Below are 16955 nucleotides of genomic sequence, written 5' to 3'. Positions count from 1 at the left end.
TGTTTGGTAGCAATGACACATATTACAAATTTACAAGTACTTTGATTGACCAACGGCTAAAAAAGGAAAGAGGGACCGATCTTTACAACAAAAATCCCACAAGAATTCCCGGTTTGGTTTGCTAGATGAGTTCTCGTCTGTACTGATGAGATAATTTTGTCTATCTAAACAGTTAATTTCATATCTCTATTTTATCTTTAAATTTTCAAACTCATCTCATAACATTTTGACATAAACAGTAAAAATAATCTTACACAGTAAAAAAATCCTTTGTGATTAAAATAGAATAATCAATAACTCATTATTAGAATAATATATTTTCACAAAAAATTGCTAATTTTGTGAGTATTGTATAGAAGTACATTTTGAGGTTTTATTAGAAAATTTGAAATTAATAAATTATTTAAAACAAATCTGCGACACAATTCATATACTTATTTATTACAATAAACAAAATTATTATAATTTATAATTAGAATAAAAAATGACGAATTTCTTATATATATAAAAATAAATAGATAAAAATATCTTTTAGAAAAAGAGAAATTATAAATTCTGGCCAATAACTTTCCAATATATTTTGAGATTTAAATTATTTTTTAGAATAACAATATCCTTAAAAATAATATCTTTTAAAAAAGAGAAATTATTTTTTGGAATTATAGAGTAATTATGGCCAATAACTTTCCAATATATTTTGGGATTTAAATTTATTTATGATAGATTTTTTAATTACTCATAAATATTATTATTTTTTATTAATATATTTATAACTATTACTAAATCATTGGTAGAACTCACCCATTTATCAAAGAGTGCTTCTACACCCACGCATGGGGGATCCTGCCTGGCGCCTAGTGTGTTTCTCTTTTTTTTTTCGCTTTTTTTTTCATGCATTTTTTTTATCTTTTTTAATTTTTTTTTAAAATTCACAATATCAATAAAAATTACTTACTTAATCATTAAGTAAAAAAAAAGTCAATCGGGATCCCAGTTGGGAATATCCAATTGTGGTTTTAATATTTTCCTTTATCAAATCCCAAAAAGTCAAACTATCTCATTTTATCTTACTATCCAAACATATATTTTCTTACAAACTATCTCATCTCATCTTAACTTAAAAAATTTCGTTACTATTCAAAACTTCTCATTGCATCTCATATGAATTGTGTATCCAAACCTAAGTCTAAAAGCTGCATGAGAATGTGGATGGAACTCACCAGTACTGTAGTCAGTCAAGGCTCAAGAGAGCATGGCATGGCGTGGCGTGTAACACAATTAGGTTGTTGTCGTTGAGGAATGACACTCTTTTTCTTGACCATGAGGAGCAAAGATCACTTTCAAGACCTACACAATTACTGTTCTTTTGACCGATGACTTTGGAATCGTTATTTTTTATAATTTTAGTATAAAAACGCTCGTCACAATTCAAATATATATATAATTAAACATGGTATCACTATTATACTAACGGTTTGGATTGAGAGATAAAATGAAATAAATTGAAATGATTTGTAAATAATAATAAAATTTATAAATAATAATAATCTCAACTAATCTCTCAATCCAAATCACTTATTAAAATATTAGAATTCACAGATCAGGTGATGATATTTAATACTTTGAAGTCCAAGATCATGACTGTATCTATAATAATTTCTTTCCAACTTTTAGAACATGAGATCATGAACCTGGGCTCAACCTATCGCAGATTCATTGATTAAAAAAAACAAAATCTAATCATGATATGGTCGTTAACAGTAAGAAAAAAATTAACGATAATTATTATTATTCTTCTTCTTCTTCTTCTTCTTCTTATAAACGATATAAAAAGACAATGTATATCATTTAAACCAGCAAACCTACATGCCCTATATATGGCTGTTCAGAAAGAAAAGGAAGACGGTGTTCTCATTATGAGAAAAAGGGACTATACGTGTGATCAAATCATCAAAAACCCTTTTGAAGAAACTTTTCTTTAGGTGGACTAGGGTCCTCAAACTAACTTTAAAGACTTCATTCATAATCATATCAAGATCCCATTTTAAGTTTGCAACGTTGGGAACTCGCCACTTTTCCCCTTAGGATATGGCCTGGTTGTTCCTTGACATGGTCTCCCGGCCGTCAACTTTCGTCAACGTCCGGATGAACCGCCCACGTTTTTTAGACGCACCACGATAACCTAGTCCTCTTCCATCCATTGCTTTTATATAACTGGATTTAATAAAACGGGAAAAGCTTTTCAAATTAAAAGGAGTTTTTAGAAAAATCCATTGTTATTTAATATTTTCTTATCGGCCAAACAGTTAATTTGCTTAAACCAGTACCTCCGGCCCTGAAAACTTATTTTCGTTTTTTTCGTCTTGGCAGGATCGTGAATTTTATTAATCAGACAAACATAACACCTGTATACATATGATATGAACATTATTCTTTCTAAAAGGCAATGATTCAATGGCACATGATAGTGCGTTCCCACTAGTCATTCCGAGCATAAAGGCTTTTTTATTCATAAAGGCAAAAGACATGCTACTGATCTTAATGATAAAGGCACCATATACTAGAAAGAGATGGCTGATCAGCTTCCATGTAGAGATTGAAGAAAATAGTGCAGGCCGGTGCGCATGGTTTAATGCAAATAAAGATCGTAAATATGCAGTTTTTCATTAAGGAAAAACAACACATACAAGTTGCACAAAACAAGAAGTATGTATGAAATAATTATACCGCGAGTGCCTTTCCTGGCCTTATATTGACTCTAGCTAGTCTTTTGGAATTATCTGTTGAGATCCTGGGGATCAGGATCGTTCGCCCAAGTGGCAAAACCTAAGTTTCTTCCTTAGCATGCCTATGAAATCTGTGAAATATTCTCTTTTGCCCTTTTCTGTTAGAGAGAGAGAGAGAGAGAGAGAGAGAGTTGTTTTCTAAATATAATCTGGACGTAATCCGTTCGAGAATCAAAAGAAGTCATCATTATCGATCAGATTCAGAGTAAGCAGACTTGCTAATTATATATCTAATCATAGCTGTATTGTTAATTGCACTACTACGCTTTATTTATTAGATAAGGACTACATAATGGTCCCCTTTTGCGGAAACTAGGCCTGGATTTGTTCTGGAATCGAAGCAGAATCGCATACGAAAAGACTACATGCACTACAGATAAACATTAATTTATAATAAAAAAAAAAGTAATCTCCCTGCAAGTCCTAACCAATATAATGATCGTCGGAAGAGGGTTCATGATGATAGTTATCGACTCTCACTTATTTCTTTTTCACACATCTAATAACAACACCTACTTCTTTCTACCCAATAAAAACCCAAGTTTTCTTCGGCGTGCGTCTACTTATCCCATACTAGCTAGAGGATCTAGCCAAACACATTTACAGCAGTGCTCAGAACATTTCTAGGCAGAGAAATACCATCGTGACACTGGATATTTGATGTGTTAGGTGCAATATTAAATGGCATGTGTCTGTTCCATAATGTATATCTCGTACGTACGTTCTTCTACAAAGGAGAAGTTTTATTAGATTCAGCTGGTGTGATGATTGAAGCTCGGTTTTTTTCACCTGTGAAATCATTTTTTGAGGAAATTAGGAGTGGATCCCACTGCTTGTAATACAATTGGGTACAACAGCGGCTCGTGGGGACAATCTTTAGGTTAAGGACACGAAAAAGGGGCCAAAAAGAAATAAATTAAAATGGACAAGTGATGGAGGCAATGAATACATGGAAGAAAACTAACAAAAGAAAAGCCAAAAAAAGGGGATGTGGGAATGTATCTTGTTAGTGAACTTATCATAATATATATTAGATGAAAAGAATGGTGGGGTCTGCCAAGAACAATTTTGGGGATATGCATTAATATTGCGATATGGTTGTAGTTGTTGTTGGTGGTGGTGTGGATGATTTGATGTTAAAAAACGTGGGAAAAGGTAAGAGGATGGATTTCTTCACAGATGGGGCGGGGGCTAAGCAACACAGCAGCCCTCTTACTAGCACGCTGCTCGCAAAAGCGTCAAAAGGCATGAAAGAGTGATATCAGAAAAACATTGATGTGGAAAGCACAGGACAGACAGAGAGAGAGAGAGAGAGAGAGAGAGAGGACATCAAGGAAGGAGGTTTTAATAATGCCACCTTGGGATCAAGGAATTGTTTGGCTTTCGGCAACTTAACTTTTTCATAATGATGGTTTTCCGAGGCTTCTTTTAATCGTAGTGTTAGGTTACTGTTAGTACTGATTGACAAATATTGTCATTGAATTGCAGTTGCTGTTTGGTATTCGAGAAACCCTACTGATTCTCATTCCTCTTTTTCCCTATAATAGGCCGAGATATTGTTTTTTTTTTTTTTTGTAAGGCCGAGATATTGTTTGCTTCGAAGGAAGACAATCCAACTAGCAAACAAATCACGAGTTTGTGAATAAAAAGACAAGCCGGTTTGAAGCATGTACGTGTGTGCATTTAGCATCCTATAAACACTTGTTTCCTTGCAAAAATCTTGCAATCAAATCCATTGTTTGCAATGAGATACATGTGGAGAAGGAAAAGTAATGGAATCTCTAAAATCATAAAGCGGCAAGGAAGGGTCGTAATCAACACAACGGCAAGGAAGGGTCGTAATCAACACAATGGACGGCACTAGTAGTCGTTGTCGGCTCAGCCGGGATTACCAAAATAAGTTAATAACATACTCTTAATTTCGTGATCATGTCCTCCAAATCCATCCCAGCAACGATGCATGTCAATTCCTGCCTTATCATCATCCTGCGCCATGGCTCGGAGCTAAGGGTATAACCATATCAAATGTCGTCATTTATCCACACAAAGCATACGAGTTTTCAGGATATATATATATATTTAAAAAAAAAATCTCAACTAATACCTGTGAGAATGATAATTTAAAAAAAAAAATTATTTATCAAAATTATTTAATTTTTTTAAAAAAGTGCGCATAAATTGCGCAACTTGCGCAGCTCTCTAACATTACTTTCTTGAAATAACTACTATTCTGTCTAGCAAATTGCAGATAAAAAAACACTACCATTTTATTGTTATTTGGATGATGGGACTCGGAGCTTTGAGTGCGCCGCGTTTGCCTTCCAATGCATATCTCTCCCCTGTGCGACAAAAAATCATTACATATACGACCTCTTCTCATAGAGATGAACTTTGGTACGACATTTACTACACAATCTCTTCATCACTGTTCATGCCTAACTCAACGGCTGATCTTGAGACTTGATCATTGTCTAATCCCCTTGTTAAGATGTTCTTTCTCAGGCTAAGCTATTGCACGGATTCCAACAACATGTCCAGATATACTAATATTAATATATATATATATATGCATACATTAAATTTACTGCACTTCGCAAAGCCAGCATAATAACAGAGCAAAGATTCTATATTCCATGTCCACGCGACTCCAGAGACATTAATAAAAAAATAGAAAAATACCAAATCACAGTTATGCTTTATTTAATATTTATATAGTTAAACCATTCCATGATCCTTTTTCAATATGATACCTCACACTCACTCAATGTCTATTATTTAATTATTTATTTCGAGAAATAAAACTATACTATTTCCCTAAAAAATTGACTTCAAATTAAGGGATTACCACGTGATATGGGTTGAAATAACATAATATTTTATCTTAAATTATATCTAAGGATTGAATATAAAAAATTAATCTATTATTTAATTTTTTTTACTCCTTAAGTTCAATTCAACGCGCTGGAACTGAAAGTGGGAGCGGTTCCACTAAATTGGTGAAGAGAGCGTCAAAAAATAAATACAAAAGTACCATACGAACAATCTGTACGCGAAATAATTTCCGCCGACTGGGAAAAGAGTGCCTGTTGGGTGGTCGGAGGCCAAAGGTGAAGGGGATCACGAGACACAGAGAGAGAGAGAGAGAGAGACAGTACCCGCCTCCCACGTAAAGCAGGAGCTTTGTTTTATTCAGAGCACTGGCAATGGCACGTGTTGGGCAAAGTCTTAGATTTTAGGAGAGGCGCAGGGCTAAAGATAGAGTAGGATGCGTTTCCCAGTATCCAATCAGACCAGCCGACCACTGCTCACTCCCCCGTCAGCGATTCCAGGTTAACCCCTCTGAAACCTTTGTGGTACGGTTTGTTTACACCATGGTTAAGACTTGCACTTCATTAACTTATCCACTAACCGTAAAATCGCCGAGTTTATCTCTGAACAATTGGACGAAGAAATGACATTGAAGCCCTTTTCTTTTCGTTTTTCGTTACTTCAATATATTGATTTCGACTTTCGAGTAATCTTCTATACATTAATGAGTTGGGTTATTCTCGTCCACTCCTGTTTGAAAACAAATGTAGAGTTTATGAATTATTATTAAATTTTTATTTTTTATATAAATTTTATGTTTTTTTTTCAAAAAATACGTAATATTTACACATTTTATAATTATAAAAATCATTTTTTATTACAATAATTCATTATTAATCAAGTCAATCAATACTTTTTTTTTTTTTTAAAAGTCACTTCACTACTTAATATATTGTTTAACCGCAACAACCTCAACGGTCTGATTACCCCAGATTTAGTTCACCGATCTCATCAGAATTCTACAATGACCAATGATAGCCATACCCTCATTTGTAATTTACCTACAATTTTTTAATAAAATAATATTTTTTAAAAATTTTAAACACATTACATCAAAATCAAAACTAAAATAAATATTAAAAAATTATTTTTTTATTAAAAAATTGTACGGAATAGTAAGATATCATTTCTCTTATGAGTTATAAGTTGCTTCGCAAGATTAGTCTCGGGCCTAATTTGATTGATGAAATAAGATGAATTGAGATAAAAGTTAAAAATTAAATAAAATATTATTAGAATATATTTTTTAATATCATTTTTATTTTAAAATTTAAAAAAATTAAATTGTTTATTTTATTTTGTATAGAAATTTAAGAAAATTATAATAATTAGATGAGATGAGTTGAGAAGTTTTGTGAAAGTGAACGAGGTCAAAGAGTTCGACTTGGGTCCTCTTATACAATAACAGGAAATCTCATGTTAAGTAAACCGACCTCGTGTAGAGTTATGCTGGCCAAACTCATGTCGCATAGATATTTCCTTGTTTTTTCTATATGCTAGCCACTATATATAGTGATGAAGGGTAAATATTGTAAATGTGAATATTATAAGGATGATTAGTATTTGTAGAATCGGGTATATACAAATTCTATTTCATTTACTCGTGATCCATAACAGTATAAAATTTATTAAAGTAAAATCACCTTAAATGAAAACAGAAGAAGAAAAGTGCAAGGATTAATACTTGGTATGAATGACATGGAAACAATGGATTGGAACTATCAACACCCCACTAACTCGCATAGATGAAGTTACACTCTAACCAAATTTCGTGTTTCATAATCACTAAATTAAGATTATATTATAAATGACATATATAAATTTAAAATAGAGTGTCAAGATTTGTTCTTGTAAATGTTTTTTTTCTTGCTGAGGTTGGTCGTTGCTACTTCTTTTCTTTCTTTTAGCATAAAGGGTACACTGATTTTCTTGTGAGGGACGATGGCTGCTAATTTTTTTCTTCTTTTTAACCATTTCAATGCAACTTTTGTATCGATATCTTCATTTACAACCCTGCTTTTTCTTAAGACCCTTAACACTTATGGGTGTAATAATGTACTCTGATGAATGTTGTTGAGAATCTTCAACTTGGCAAATATCATGTTTTTTCTAAATATATTTTCAATCTTTTTGCTCAACTCATTAGAATCTCCCAATGCTAACATGTATGCTTCTTTTAATTGAGCTGCCCGACTAATAAGCTTGACATACATGGGGCACAAAGACTTAAATCGAGTTGTGACTTCCAAATTAGTGTCCGTTATGATATCATGTCCATTGAAGTCTTGCACACTCTCATTTTTTGCTTCTTTTGTCCATCTCTTATGGATGTATTTGTCTTGAAGTATTTTAATATCCATAACATCAAGAATTTTTAAAGCATGACTACACAAAATCCCACACCTTTCAAACTTCCTACAACTACATAAAATATTGTTTTTCAAAGAATTCCATATGACTCTACGGTCTTTAGGCTTCCCATATATTGAGACTACATATTCATGAGATGAGTCTCTTTCACTACGCTCTTTAACAAAAGCTCATTGAAACTCTTCATATTGCTTCTGAAATTTTAAAAATAACTGAGAAGTGTATATATTTGTTGTTTGCATCAACATAGGTTATGCAATCTTAACTTTTGGTAACTTTCACCTCAAGTTGTACTCTGCTTGCAACTCTTTGTAGCGTTTAGCATCGAGTAACCTTTCAAAATGTATGAATAATTTTACAATAGCATAATCTGACTATAAATAATCATTCAGATCAGAGTTCAAACTTTTACTCAATTGTGTGGAAGTCATTCCTGCAGAAAATTACATTTTCACATGTGATTTTGCCCATTTTTCTTTCGATTCAAACAAATGTTGTAGCCAAAAATTGTCACATACATTGTACTTATGAAGCATAGAATCCCAAGCACTGAATAACACTTCTTCCTCTTCAAAAATTTTAAAACATGCACTAAGATCAATTCTAAAGCCACTCTCACCTCTTAATAAATGGCCAACATATTTCATAGCATTTTGCATTAAATGCCATTTACACATATGATAATAGGTACTTGGCATTACCATTTAGATAGCTTTTGCCATTGCTAGATCTTGATCAATAAATATTGTCTTTGGTTTCTTTCCTGACACTGCTTCAAAGAAAGTTTCAAACAACCATTTAAATGACTTTATGATCTCGTCATAAAGAAGTGCGGTACCAAATATAACAATCTCTTTTGTGATGATTAAACCCAACAAACATTGCAAGTGGTCGATACTCCTTGTTAGTCCTATATGTCGTATCGAAAGAAACTACATCACCAAATAAATTATAATCCACAATCATTTGGCCTTTGCCTAAAAAATATTTGTTATTTGCTCTACAACATCTAATTGTACAACATTATCAAAGGAATGATTCCCTCGTTTTTGCTTTCGAAAGTATCTCCATAAACTCCCTGCCTCGCCATATTTTAGCTCTCGTTGTCATTTGTTAAGAAGATAATTCTTTTGATCTTGCTTGGTGTAACCAAGAGCATCTTTCCCACCAACTTGCCTACCCATGAACTCATAGGAATCCTTTAATTTTATACCACTATCGTCTGCCAAATCAATTACCAATGTTTGTGCTTTTGAAATCTTTCATTGTGATCGCATTATGTGAGCACATTGTGGAATATGGAGAGCATGATTATGATTGAGCTCAATACTATGTATGTAATATTTTTGTTTTTCTTTATCATGTCGAATTATCATATGTGCTTTGCAGCCTGTGCTTGTTTCAGCTCACTCATATCTTTTTTGTCCATCTCTCTCCTATTGGGCTCGAAGTCCCTCTTTACAACACAGATTTTCTTGAAGTCACAAGGACATCTACTTTTCTTTTATTATACCGCTCTCTTTGAATACTAAATCCATAGTTCCGTCCATACTCATTATAGAAGTTACATGCCTCTTGTTCAGAATCAAACTCAAGTCCAAGCTTTGGTGTATGATCTATAACCAAAGTTTGATCATTATTCTTGATTATCTTTTCCACGTATATTATGGTCTCTAGAAAATTACAATAAGCACCTGAACTTTTAGATTCATATCTAGTCTTTGAAAGTGACAAGTACTTGTCGAAAAGAAAATTTAAAATTGACTGAAAACAACAAAAACTCTTTCTACATGTTAGAATGGCATATTGACAAACACAAGCTATAGAAATATAGTCAACAAAAAAGGCAAGCACAAGTGGCAAGAAAACCAAATAATGGCTTAGTTGTAGAGACTTGAAACCAAATTGGATCTAAGGAAATGATATGTAGAATATAAATGGAAGAATCCATAGGAGATCAACTCAAATATAAGGAAAACAAATAAAAGGAAAAGACTGTGAACAGAGAAAGAAAAGTAGATTTACATTTACTAATAAAAGAGAGAGAAGTGCAGAACAATGCAAATTTACATTTACCAATATTCCAAGTTTTTGGTGCTTGTTCTTCTCCGTTCAAGCAAGTAGTTTACCATAAAGGAAAAGCGGTTTTTATGATTATACGTCAAACCAAAGTGTTCCAAACGAGTTCGGCCAACTTATAAGAAAAATAGTAAATATGTGTGTGCGTGTGCGTGTGTTCAGTGGCCAGTGTATCCAAACTTTTCACATTCTCGTGCCAAAAAATAAGTTATGGTGTTGCACCCTATATTTTATTTTTTGTTTTTATCCTTACAAGTTAGGAAGTGAAATTACAAAAAAAAAAAAAGAAGAAGAAGAAGAAAAGAACGAGTTATGAGGAGGATTTTAGAAAAATTGCATAGACCCATCACGTAACAATGAATATTGATCAAATGGCTAGTCTTAGAGGATCGAGAGTGACGCAAAATCTATTAAGGAAATTTTTTAAAATTAAGAAGTTCGTATTGTATATTTAAAATAGAAATAGTTGGGCTACACAAAGATTTTATAAATGTGAACTTATAAATTGAGATGAGACGTTAGATTGGATATATTTTTATTTATTTATTATAAAGTATATACAATGTTTAACGTCAAGATATATCAACTTGTATGTAAGTTTTCTTTTGTATATAGGAAAAAGCACTTACCTTTTATCACGATTTTAAAATCTAGTCGCAATAAGTCACTTTTAGCCACCATTTTGCACTTGTCGCACGAAATGTCGTGCGTATTGACAAAACATATTGCGGCGGAATCTTTTTGTATTTTCTTATCACCATTTCCCACAAACTGTAGACATGGAGAAAAATTCATGAGAAAAGCCCATATCTCTTGCAGTGTTATACAAGTAATATTGCTATATACAACATTGATTGTTAACATATAGATTCGAGCAATTGCTTATTTTGTGCTAAATGGAGGGAAAATTGCATATCTTCTATTACATATGAGCATTCGTCCACAAAGAAACTGTTAATGTTGCTCTTATCTTGATTCTTATTACGTGTTCAACATTTCTTCGATCCAATCTTATGATCGTTACGTACCAATATTCCAATTCTGCCATGTGTTTTGTTAGGCATATATACTAATATCCTCAACATCAAAAGAGTACAATAACACGATCATCATGTAACAACTACTTTTATCTACCATCATACAAAAAAATATTTTATCTTCTCTCATTATAACATGCTTTTTTGTCGACCTATCATTCTATTATCTATATACCTAATGAAACAAAAAGACAGTCATACCTACATAAGAGCAGTACAAGATAAATATTGTAGCAGAGGAACAGTAAATTTGAATGGAATTTCTAGCATCATAAAGCTATGTGCAGGCACGTAGATTTCTTTTCCGAGCTTGTATCCCTCGTGCAGCTCAGGTTGAGCTGATTATAACACGCATGATAGAAAATGCACCCATGCATGCATCGCTGGCCAGAGATATTGTTTTTGGAATATAGTGAACTTAATGTTGAATGCTTCACCGATCGGGTACTATCATCCTGATGAAAACAACACATTCCAAACTTCATTTCTCACTTCTTAACACGTGGGGATGTGGGATTTGTCCTTTTTACTATTCAAAATTAAATGAAACATTCATAAATGATCAGAAGACACATATATATATATATATATATATATATAAACACAATATACCATTAATATGCCCAATTAAGTTGACTAGGAATTCTGTCTATTTACGAAATGCGGCATGTTAGGTTCATTCAGCCAAAGTTATACGAAAGAAAAATATATTAGATACAAAGGAATTATATAAAAATAAATTTATAAATTGATGTAATTTAATATAGTACGTTAGATTATAAAATTATTTTTATTGTAAAATAAATCTAAATGATCCTATAAAATTAAGTCAATTTATAAATTTACTTTTATATAATCACTTTTTACATTTATTTATATGAAATAATAAGAGAAAATATATTTGTAACCGTGAATTGAACAACCATCGCGTAATTATTTTAAATAAATAAATAAAATATGATATCTATATGAAAAAAAATTAATTTTTTAATAATAAATTTTATACTTTTTAAAAATAATTACATGATATTTACATACTTTATAATTTTATATAGAATTAATGAAATGATAATAATAATAGAGGATTGTGTTCTTAAACTGGATCACAGAACAACAGCCGAAATTATATAAAGGGGGTATTGTCGTCATATAGTTTCTAAGTTCCGTTTTTCTAGTTAGCCACCTAGAACGTGGGTTAACCTAACCACGTAAAAGGGGAATGATCGGGCGACTTTTTTTTTGCCGAGTTATTCAGAACGATTAGGTGGTGTACGGACGGCAGTTTTGATTCATACACAAAAAGCGCATCAAAAGGAGGTCTCCTTTAGACTGAGGGATCAGAGTTCTATCGAGCCTTGTGTCTAAACTCAAAATTGGGTTTTCCCGATCAAATGTCGAGTGGCTATATATATATATATATAAAACAGAAATATTATTTAGCCCCAATCCTTTTAATCAGGGATGTAAAAGTTCGTTTGCATTAAACTTCGTTTTTATCGCACAAGCCCTGCGAATCCTCTCCCCTTCTCTCTCTAATCTCTATCATTTTCAGGTTCTATCTCAGAGAAATAAAATACTAAATACGAGTAAATTATACCGTCCATCAATTCATGACTCCCTAAAAAGCAACCCAAGATTTAATTAAGTCTCAGGTGTCTCTCTCTCAATTTAAGTTACCTTAGTCTCTCTCTGTTTTTTTTTTTTATAGGGTGTAATCAAATCAACTTAATTAATACGGGACTTAATGGTGCAAGTGACTTTCGTAGCCAGCATGTCACGTTAGTCTTCGCCTGAGTAACTTTCTCTTTTCGACAAGACTTAAATAAAGGGGGAGATGTTTGGGATTGTGTGCTAATAAGAGAGGCTACTCAGGCTAGTCTGCGTGTTTGTTTGTTGGTGAAGTGTGGTAGACCAGAGGGGAGGCATCTTTAGGGGGAGGTCAGCACAGCACGCTTGGTTGCTTCCTATGCCGAACTACCTAACATTTTTTAGGGGGTCCTGGTTGCGTGCGTTATGATATAATTCCGTTCCTGTTTTGGGCTCTGAGTAAGGGGGAATCTCTCTGGGTTTTTCATCGTCTCTCTCTATTTTTTCTCTGTTCGAAATCTCCATCTGCAACATCTATATACCAAGTTTGAGTGAGTGAGTGAGTGAGTGAGAGAGAGGAGCCCACTAATCGTGCAAATAAAAGTTTTTAAAAGCGAAAAGCTAGGTATCAATCCCGTGCTATAATAGCTCCCCTGCTCTCTATTTTGCTTTTGGGTTGTTTATCGCATTGGGTTTTCTTTCTCTTTGGTGGGGTTTCTCTCGGGCTTTATAATATGGTGCTCTAGGTTTAACTTTCAGGGACGGGGCGTTTGTTTTGAAGATTTTCATGGGTTGAAGCTCCTAAAATTTGTGGTTTTTGTTAGTGTTCCTTTATCTTCTTACTTCGGTCCCTGAGATATCAGTGTGTTTCTTCCACTTTATTCATCTGGGTTTGGTTTCGGATGTCTGTTTTTTGGGTAAGTTCGATTCAGCGGTCATTATAACTGTTTTTTTTATTATTTGAGGACGTGGGCTTTAGTTTTGAGCTCCGGTTCACCTCTGCAGGCCTAACTTTGTCTTTTGGTTTTTCCACGTGTCACTTTGTTCGGCAACCGAGCTTTGAAGTCTTTAGATACTCCTTTGCAAGTCCAAGTTTATAATCTGTGAATATTTTTGCATTTTCCAGTGAGGTGCTCGAAGCCTCTTGGTGCTGATTAACAGTTGTAGAGGCAAGGAGATTTTTCATCTGACTTATTTCCAGGACAGTCTTTCCTGGTTTAGAGATGGATGGATCATCCAGAAATGATGTCTGCCCTCAGTTCTTAGATTTGGTTCCCAAAGAGAGAGCGTGGCTGGTCAACAGAGATGAACAAAGAAGGCGTGGTCTTTCAGAGGAGAACAAGTTAGAGCTTAGGCTTGGTCCTCCGGGTGAGGACTGGTCTATGACAGATAATACAATGAAAAACCAAACACAGAGTAGCGAGTCTCTACTCTCTCTTGGGTACTTCTCTCCCACTACTTCCATGACCCAAAACACTAGCATTAATAACAACAGCAATGGAAGCCAAACACAGATGTTCTCTTCCTCTGAAAACCCTGTAGGGGCTGTTAATTTGTCATCTCCATGGTCTTCTTCAGCTTTCCAGGGAAAGACCCAGCACAATCAAAAGCAGACAAAAGCTCCATCTTTTCTTCAGGTACCGTCAACACTTCAGAGCTTGCCGGTTTTGTCTCAGGAAGCGTCGCAGCCCCGTTGCAGTAACGTGTTAGAGTTGCAGAGTGCAGAGAAGAAAGCATTTTCACAATCTTCTGCAATGACAGCTATGCCCAACAGCTCCCAAAAAAGGTGCTCCCGCTTGTCCTCTCGTAGGCGTATTTAAAAAAAAAAAAAAATCTTTTGGGCAGGATATCCAATCCCAGATCACGTTGTGGTCCATGCATAATTGCTCCAATTTTTAATGCTTTTATTTCTGAATTTTATATGAAATCATTGTTTTGGTAACAAATAGAGCTGTATATTCATTCGTTGGTGCAACAGTCATCGCTGGTTTCCGATTCCTTTTTTGTTAAAGATTTAGCCCCTCGTCCTTCCTTTTTTGTTAGCCTTCATCTCCAAAGATGTGAAATGCCGATTTGTTCTTCATCAATGCATGTTTGACCATCCTTTCTTTCTCGCGAGGTATATATGCATCCCCTTCTTCATCTAGATTAAAGAAAAGGAAATATGTGGTACACCAAAATTTATAAGCATTAGGCCTTCTTGATTATATTTGCGAATGAGAAGTTTCATTGGTTTTTTTGTTGTCTTGTTTTAGTCGTGTTATAGCAACTACAGAACTGACCAAAATTTTGCGGTATTGAAACATTTTTTCCACTTTGTGAAAGCTGCTTAAGATCTATGTTCTTTGTACTGATTTTATTGCGCTTCTCTGTCTTCTGCTCTACAAAATAGGACTGCTCCTTCTCCAGTCGTGGGTTGGCCCCCAATTCGATCATTCAGGAAGAACCTAGCAAGCAGTAGCTCTTCAAGACCAGCTTCTGAGTCGCAAAATGCGGTCCCAGACAAGGTTCCCTGTAAAAAACCGGTTGAGTCTTGCACCAAAGGCCTATTCGTGAAGATCAATATGGATGGAGTCCCAATTGGGAGAAAAGTGGATCTCAAAGCCTATGACAGTTATGAGCATCTCTCCTCTGCTGTTGATGAACTCTTCAGAGGCCTACTTGCAGGTTATCTACACGTCTTTTTCTCCTTTATTAACTGATCATTTTAGTCAATATATTAGTGCATATAGTTGAAATAGAGGGCTTACTAAATAAATTTCTTCCTTAAGCAGCAATATCCACTTATTCAACATTAAATATGTAATGTGATGCTTGGTGATGTCAATTTGGTCAGTCTTTTACCTTAAACAAAGAGTATTTGCATTAAAGATGTCACCCGATTCTGTAAGGTAGCTGTGGCCCTTGGTCAAATTCTCTTCACCAAACAAATAATTTAATGAATTGGGTTTCATGCGGCCCCATGAAATTATTGGGGGGGTTGTTGGGGGTAATGAGGGATTATACATTCAGTGATTTCCTCCAATTATTGTTATTACTAATGTTCTGTTTTTTTACCTAAGTTTTTGCACGTGCTCAACATCTAATTTTTTTCTTGGATTAGTGACTTCTATCTGCGTTAACGTGACTAAAACACTGAGATCTAGTTATCTGATTTTGTTTAGCTCAAAGAGATTCCCGAGAGTGTGGAATCCAGAACAAGCAAGAGGAAGACAAAGCAATTACCGGTTTATTGGACGGAAGGGGTGAATATACTCTTGTTTATGAGGATAATGAAGGAGACAGGATGCTTGTTGGGGATGTCCCATGGCAGTAAGCATCTTACCACTGTGGATCTAATGCAGTTCAGATTTTATTTATCTATATTATATATCCTCGCCTGGTTAATGAGCCATGAGCCTATGGCACACAATAACCCCGTTTACGTTGTTATTTTTGTTTAATCTGCCCGGTAATATAGTATTAGATTCCTTTTAACTTATTTCAAGAATAGTATTTGATTCCCAATATCATAACAATCATAAACTATCTTTAATCATAATACTCTTTGCTACTATGTTATAAATATTGCCTGGAACTGCTTTGCTTACACAGATGTACAATTTATCCTATCCAAATCTCAAAGCTCTTTCACTAAAATTGACTGATTCCATTTTTAATTTGGCACTTTCTACAGTTAATTGACTGAGTTGTTTTATGACTTGGAACATCTTAATTTGTAATTTACAGCATGTTTGTATCTACCGTGAAGAGGCTGCGGGTGCTGAAGAGCTCTGAACTTTCTGCTCTTAGCCGTAAGTTCATCTTCTAATTTCATATAAATAGATGCTTTGAATCATTATTATTATTACCAGTGGTATTGATATTATTTGCTGTTTGTGGGTTGATGGCTTTCATTGTTGTTCAGTTGGCAGCAGCAAGCAAGTCAAGGTATCATCACTTGAATCTCCAAGGAGGTGAAAAAAGAAAACTGCGCTGATGTTTTAAGTGTTTCCATTCCACATTTTGATGCATATTTTTGTGGTGAAGAGAAAATTATCAGCTTACGTGTCCAAGTTATGTTTCTAGTTTACAAGTCCAAGTAATGTTTCATGAATGGTTTTACTTTTATTGAGAATTCCTAATGGTATTCGTCTTGGCTCTTGTAGAAAGTTAATTAGCCAGACAAATGTTTGTTCAGACGATGCGTTATTTTGTAACAAGTGACTTATTATGTTTTTGGTCTGTA

The 16955-nt window shown here is 34.0% G+C and overlaps 1 protein-coding gene across 1 annotated transcript; it reads left to right on the top strand.

The window, feature by feature from the left end:
• The first annotated feature begins 12980 nt into the window (after positions 1-12980).
• LOC121260170 (auxin-responsive protein IAA7-like) lies at positions 12981-16955 on the top strand. Its single transcript, XM_041162014.1, has 6 exons — positions 12981-13644; positions 13854-14513; positions 15120-15394; positions 15892-16039; positions 16457-16521; positions 16635-16955. Exons 2-6 carry the CDS (start codon positions 13951-13953, stop codon positions 16685-16687), a joined length of 1104 nt encoding a protein of 367 aa, XP_041017948.1. The 5' UTR covers positions 12981-13644; positions 13854-13950; the 3' UTR covers positions 16688-16955.

Source organism: Juglans microcarpa x Juglans regia, chromosome 1D, assembly GCF_004785595.1.
Source record: "Juglans microcarpa x Juglans regia isolate MS1-56 chromosome 1D, Jm3101_v1.0, whole genome shotgun sequence".
NCBI lineage: Eukaryota > Viridiplantae > Streptophyta > Magnoliopsida > Fagales > Juglandaceae > Juglans > Juglans microcarpa x Juglans regia.
This window is presented reverse-complemented; position numbering and strand designations above follow the sequence as displayed.

Excerpts from the sequence above, each read along its gene's own strand:
- LOC121260170 (XM_041162014.1), top strand. The coding sequence starts at position 13,951 with ATGGATGGATCATCCAGAAATGATGTCTGCCCTCAGTTCTTAGATTTG. Across the intron at positions 14,514-15,119 it reads CCCAACAGCTCCCAAAAAAG|GACTGCTCCTTCTCCAGTCG; the intron begins GTGCTCCCGCTT and ends TCTACAAAATAG. Across the intron at positions 15,395-15,891 it reads CTTCAGAGGCCTACTTGCAG|CTCAAAGAGATTCCCGAGAG; the intron begins GTTATCTACACG and ends GATTTTGTTTAG.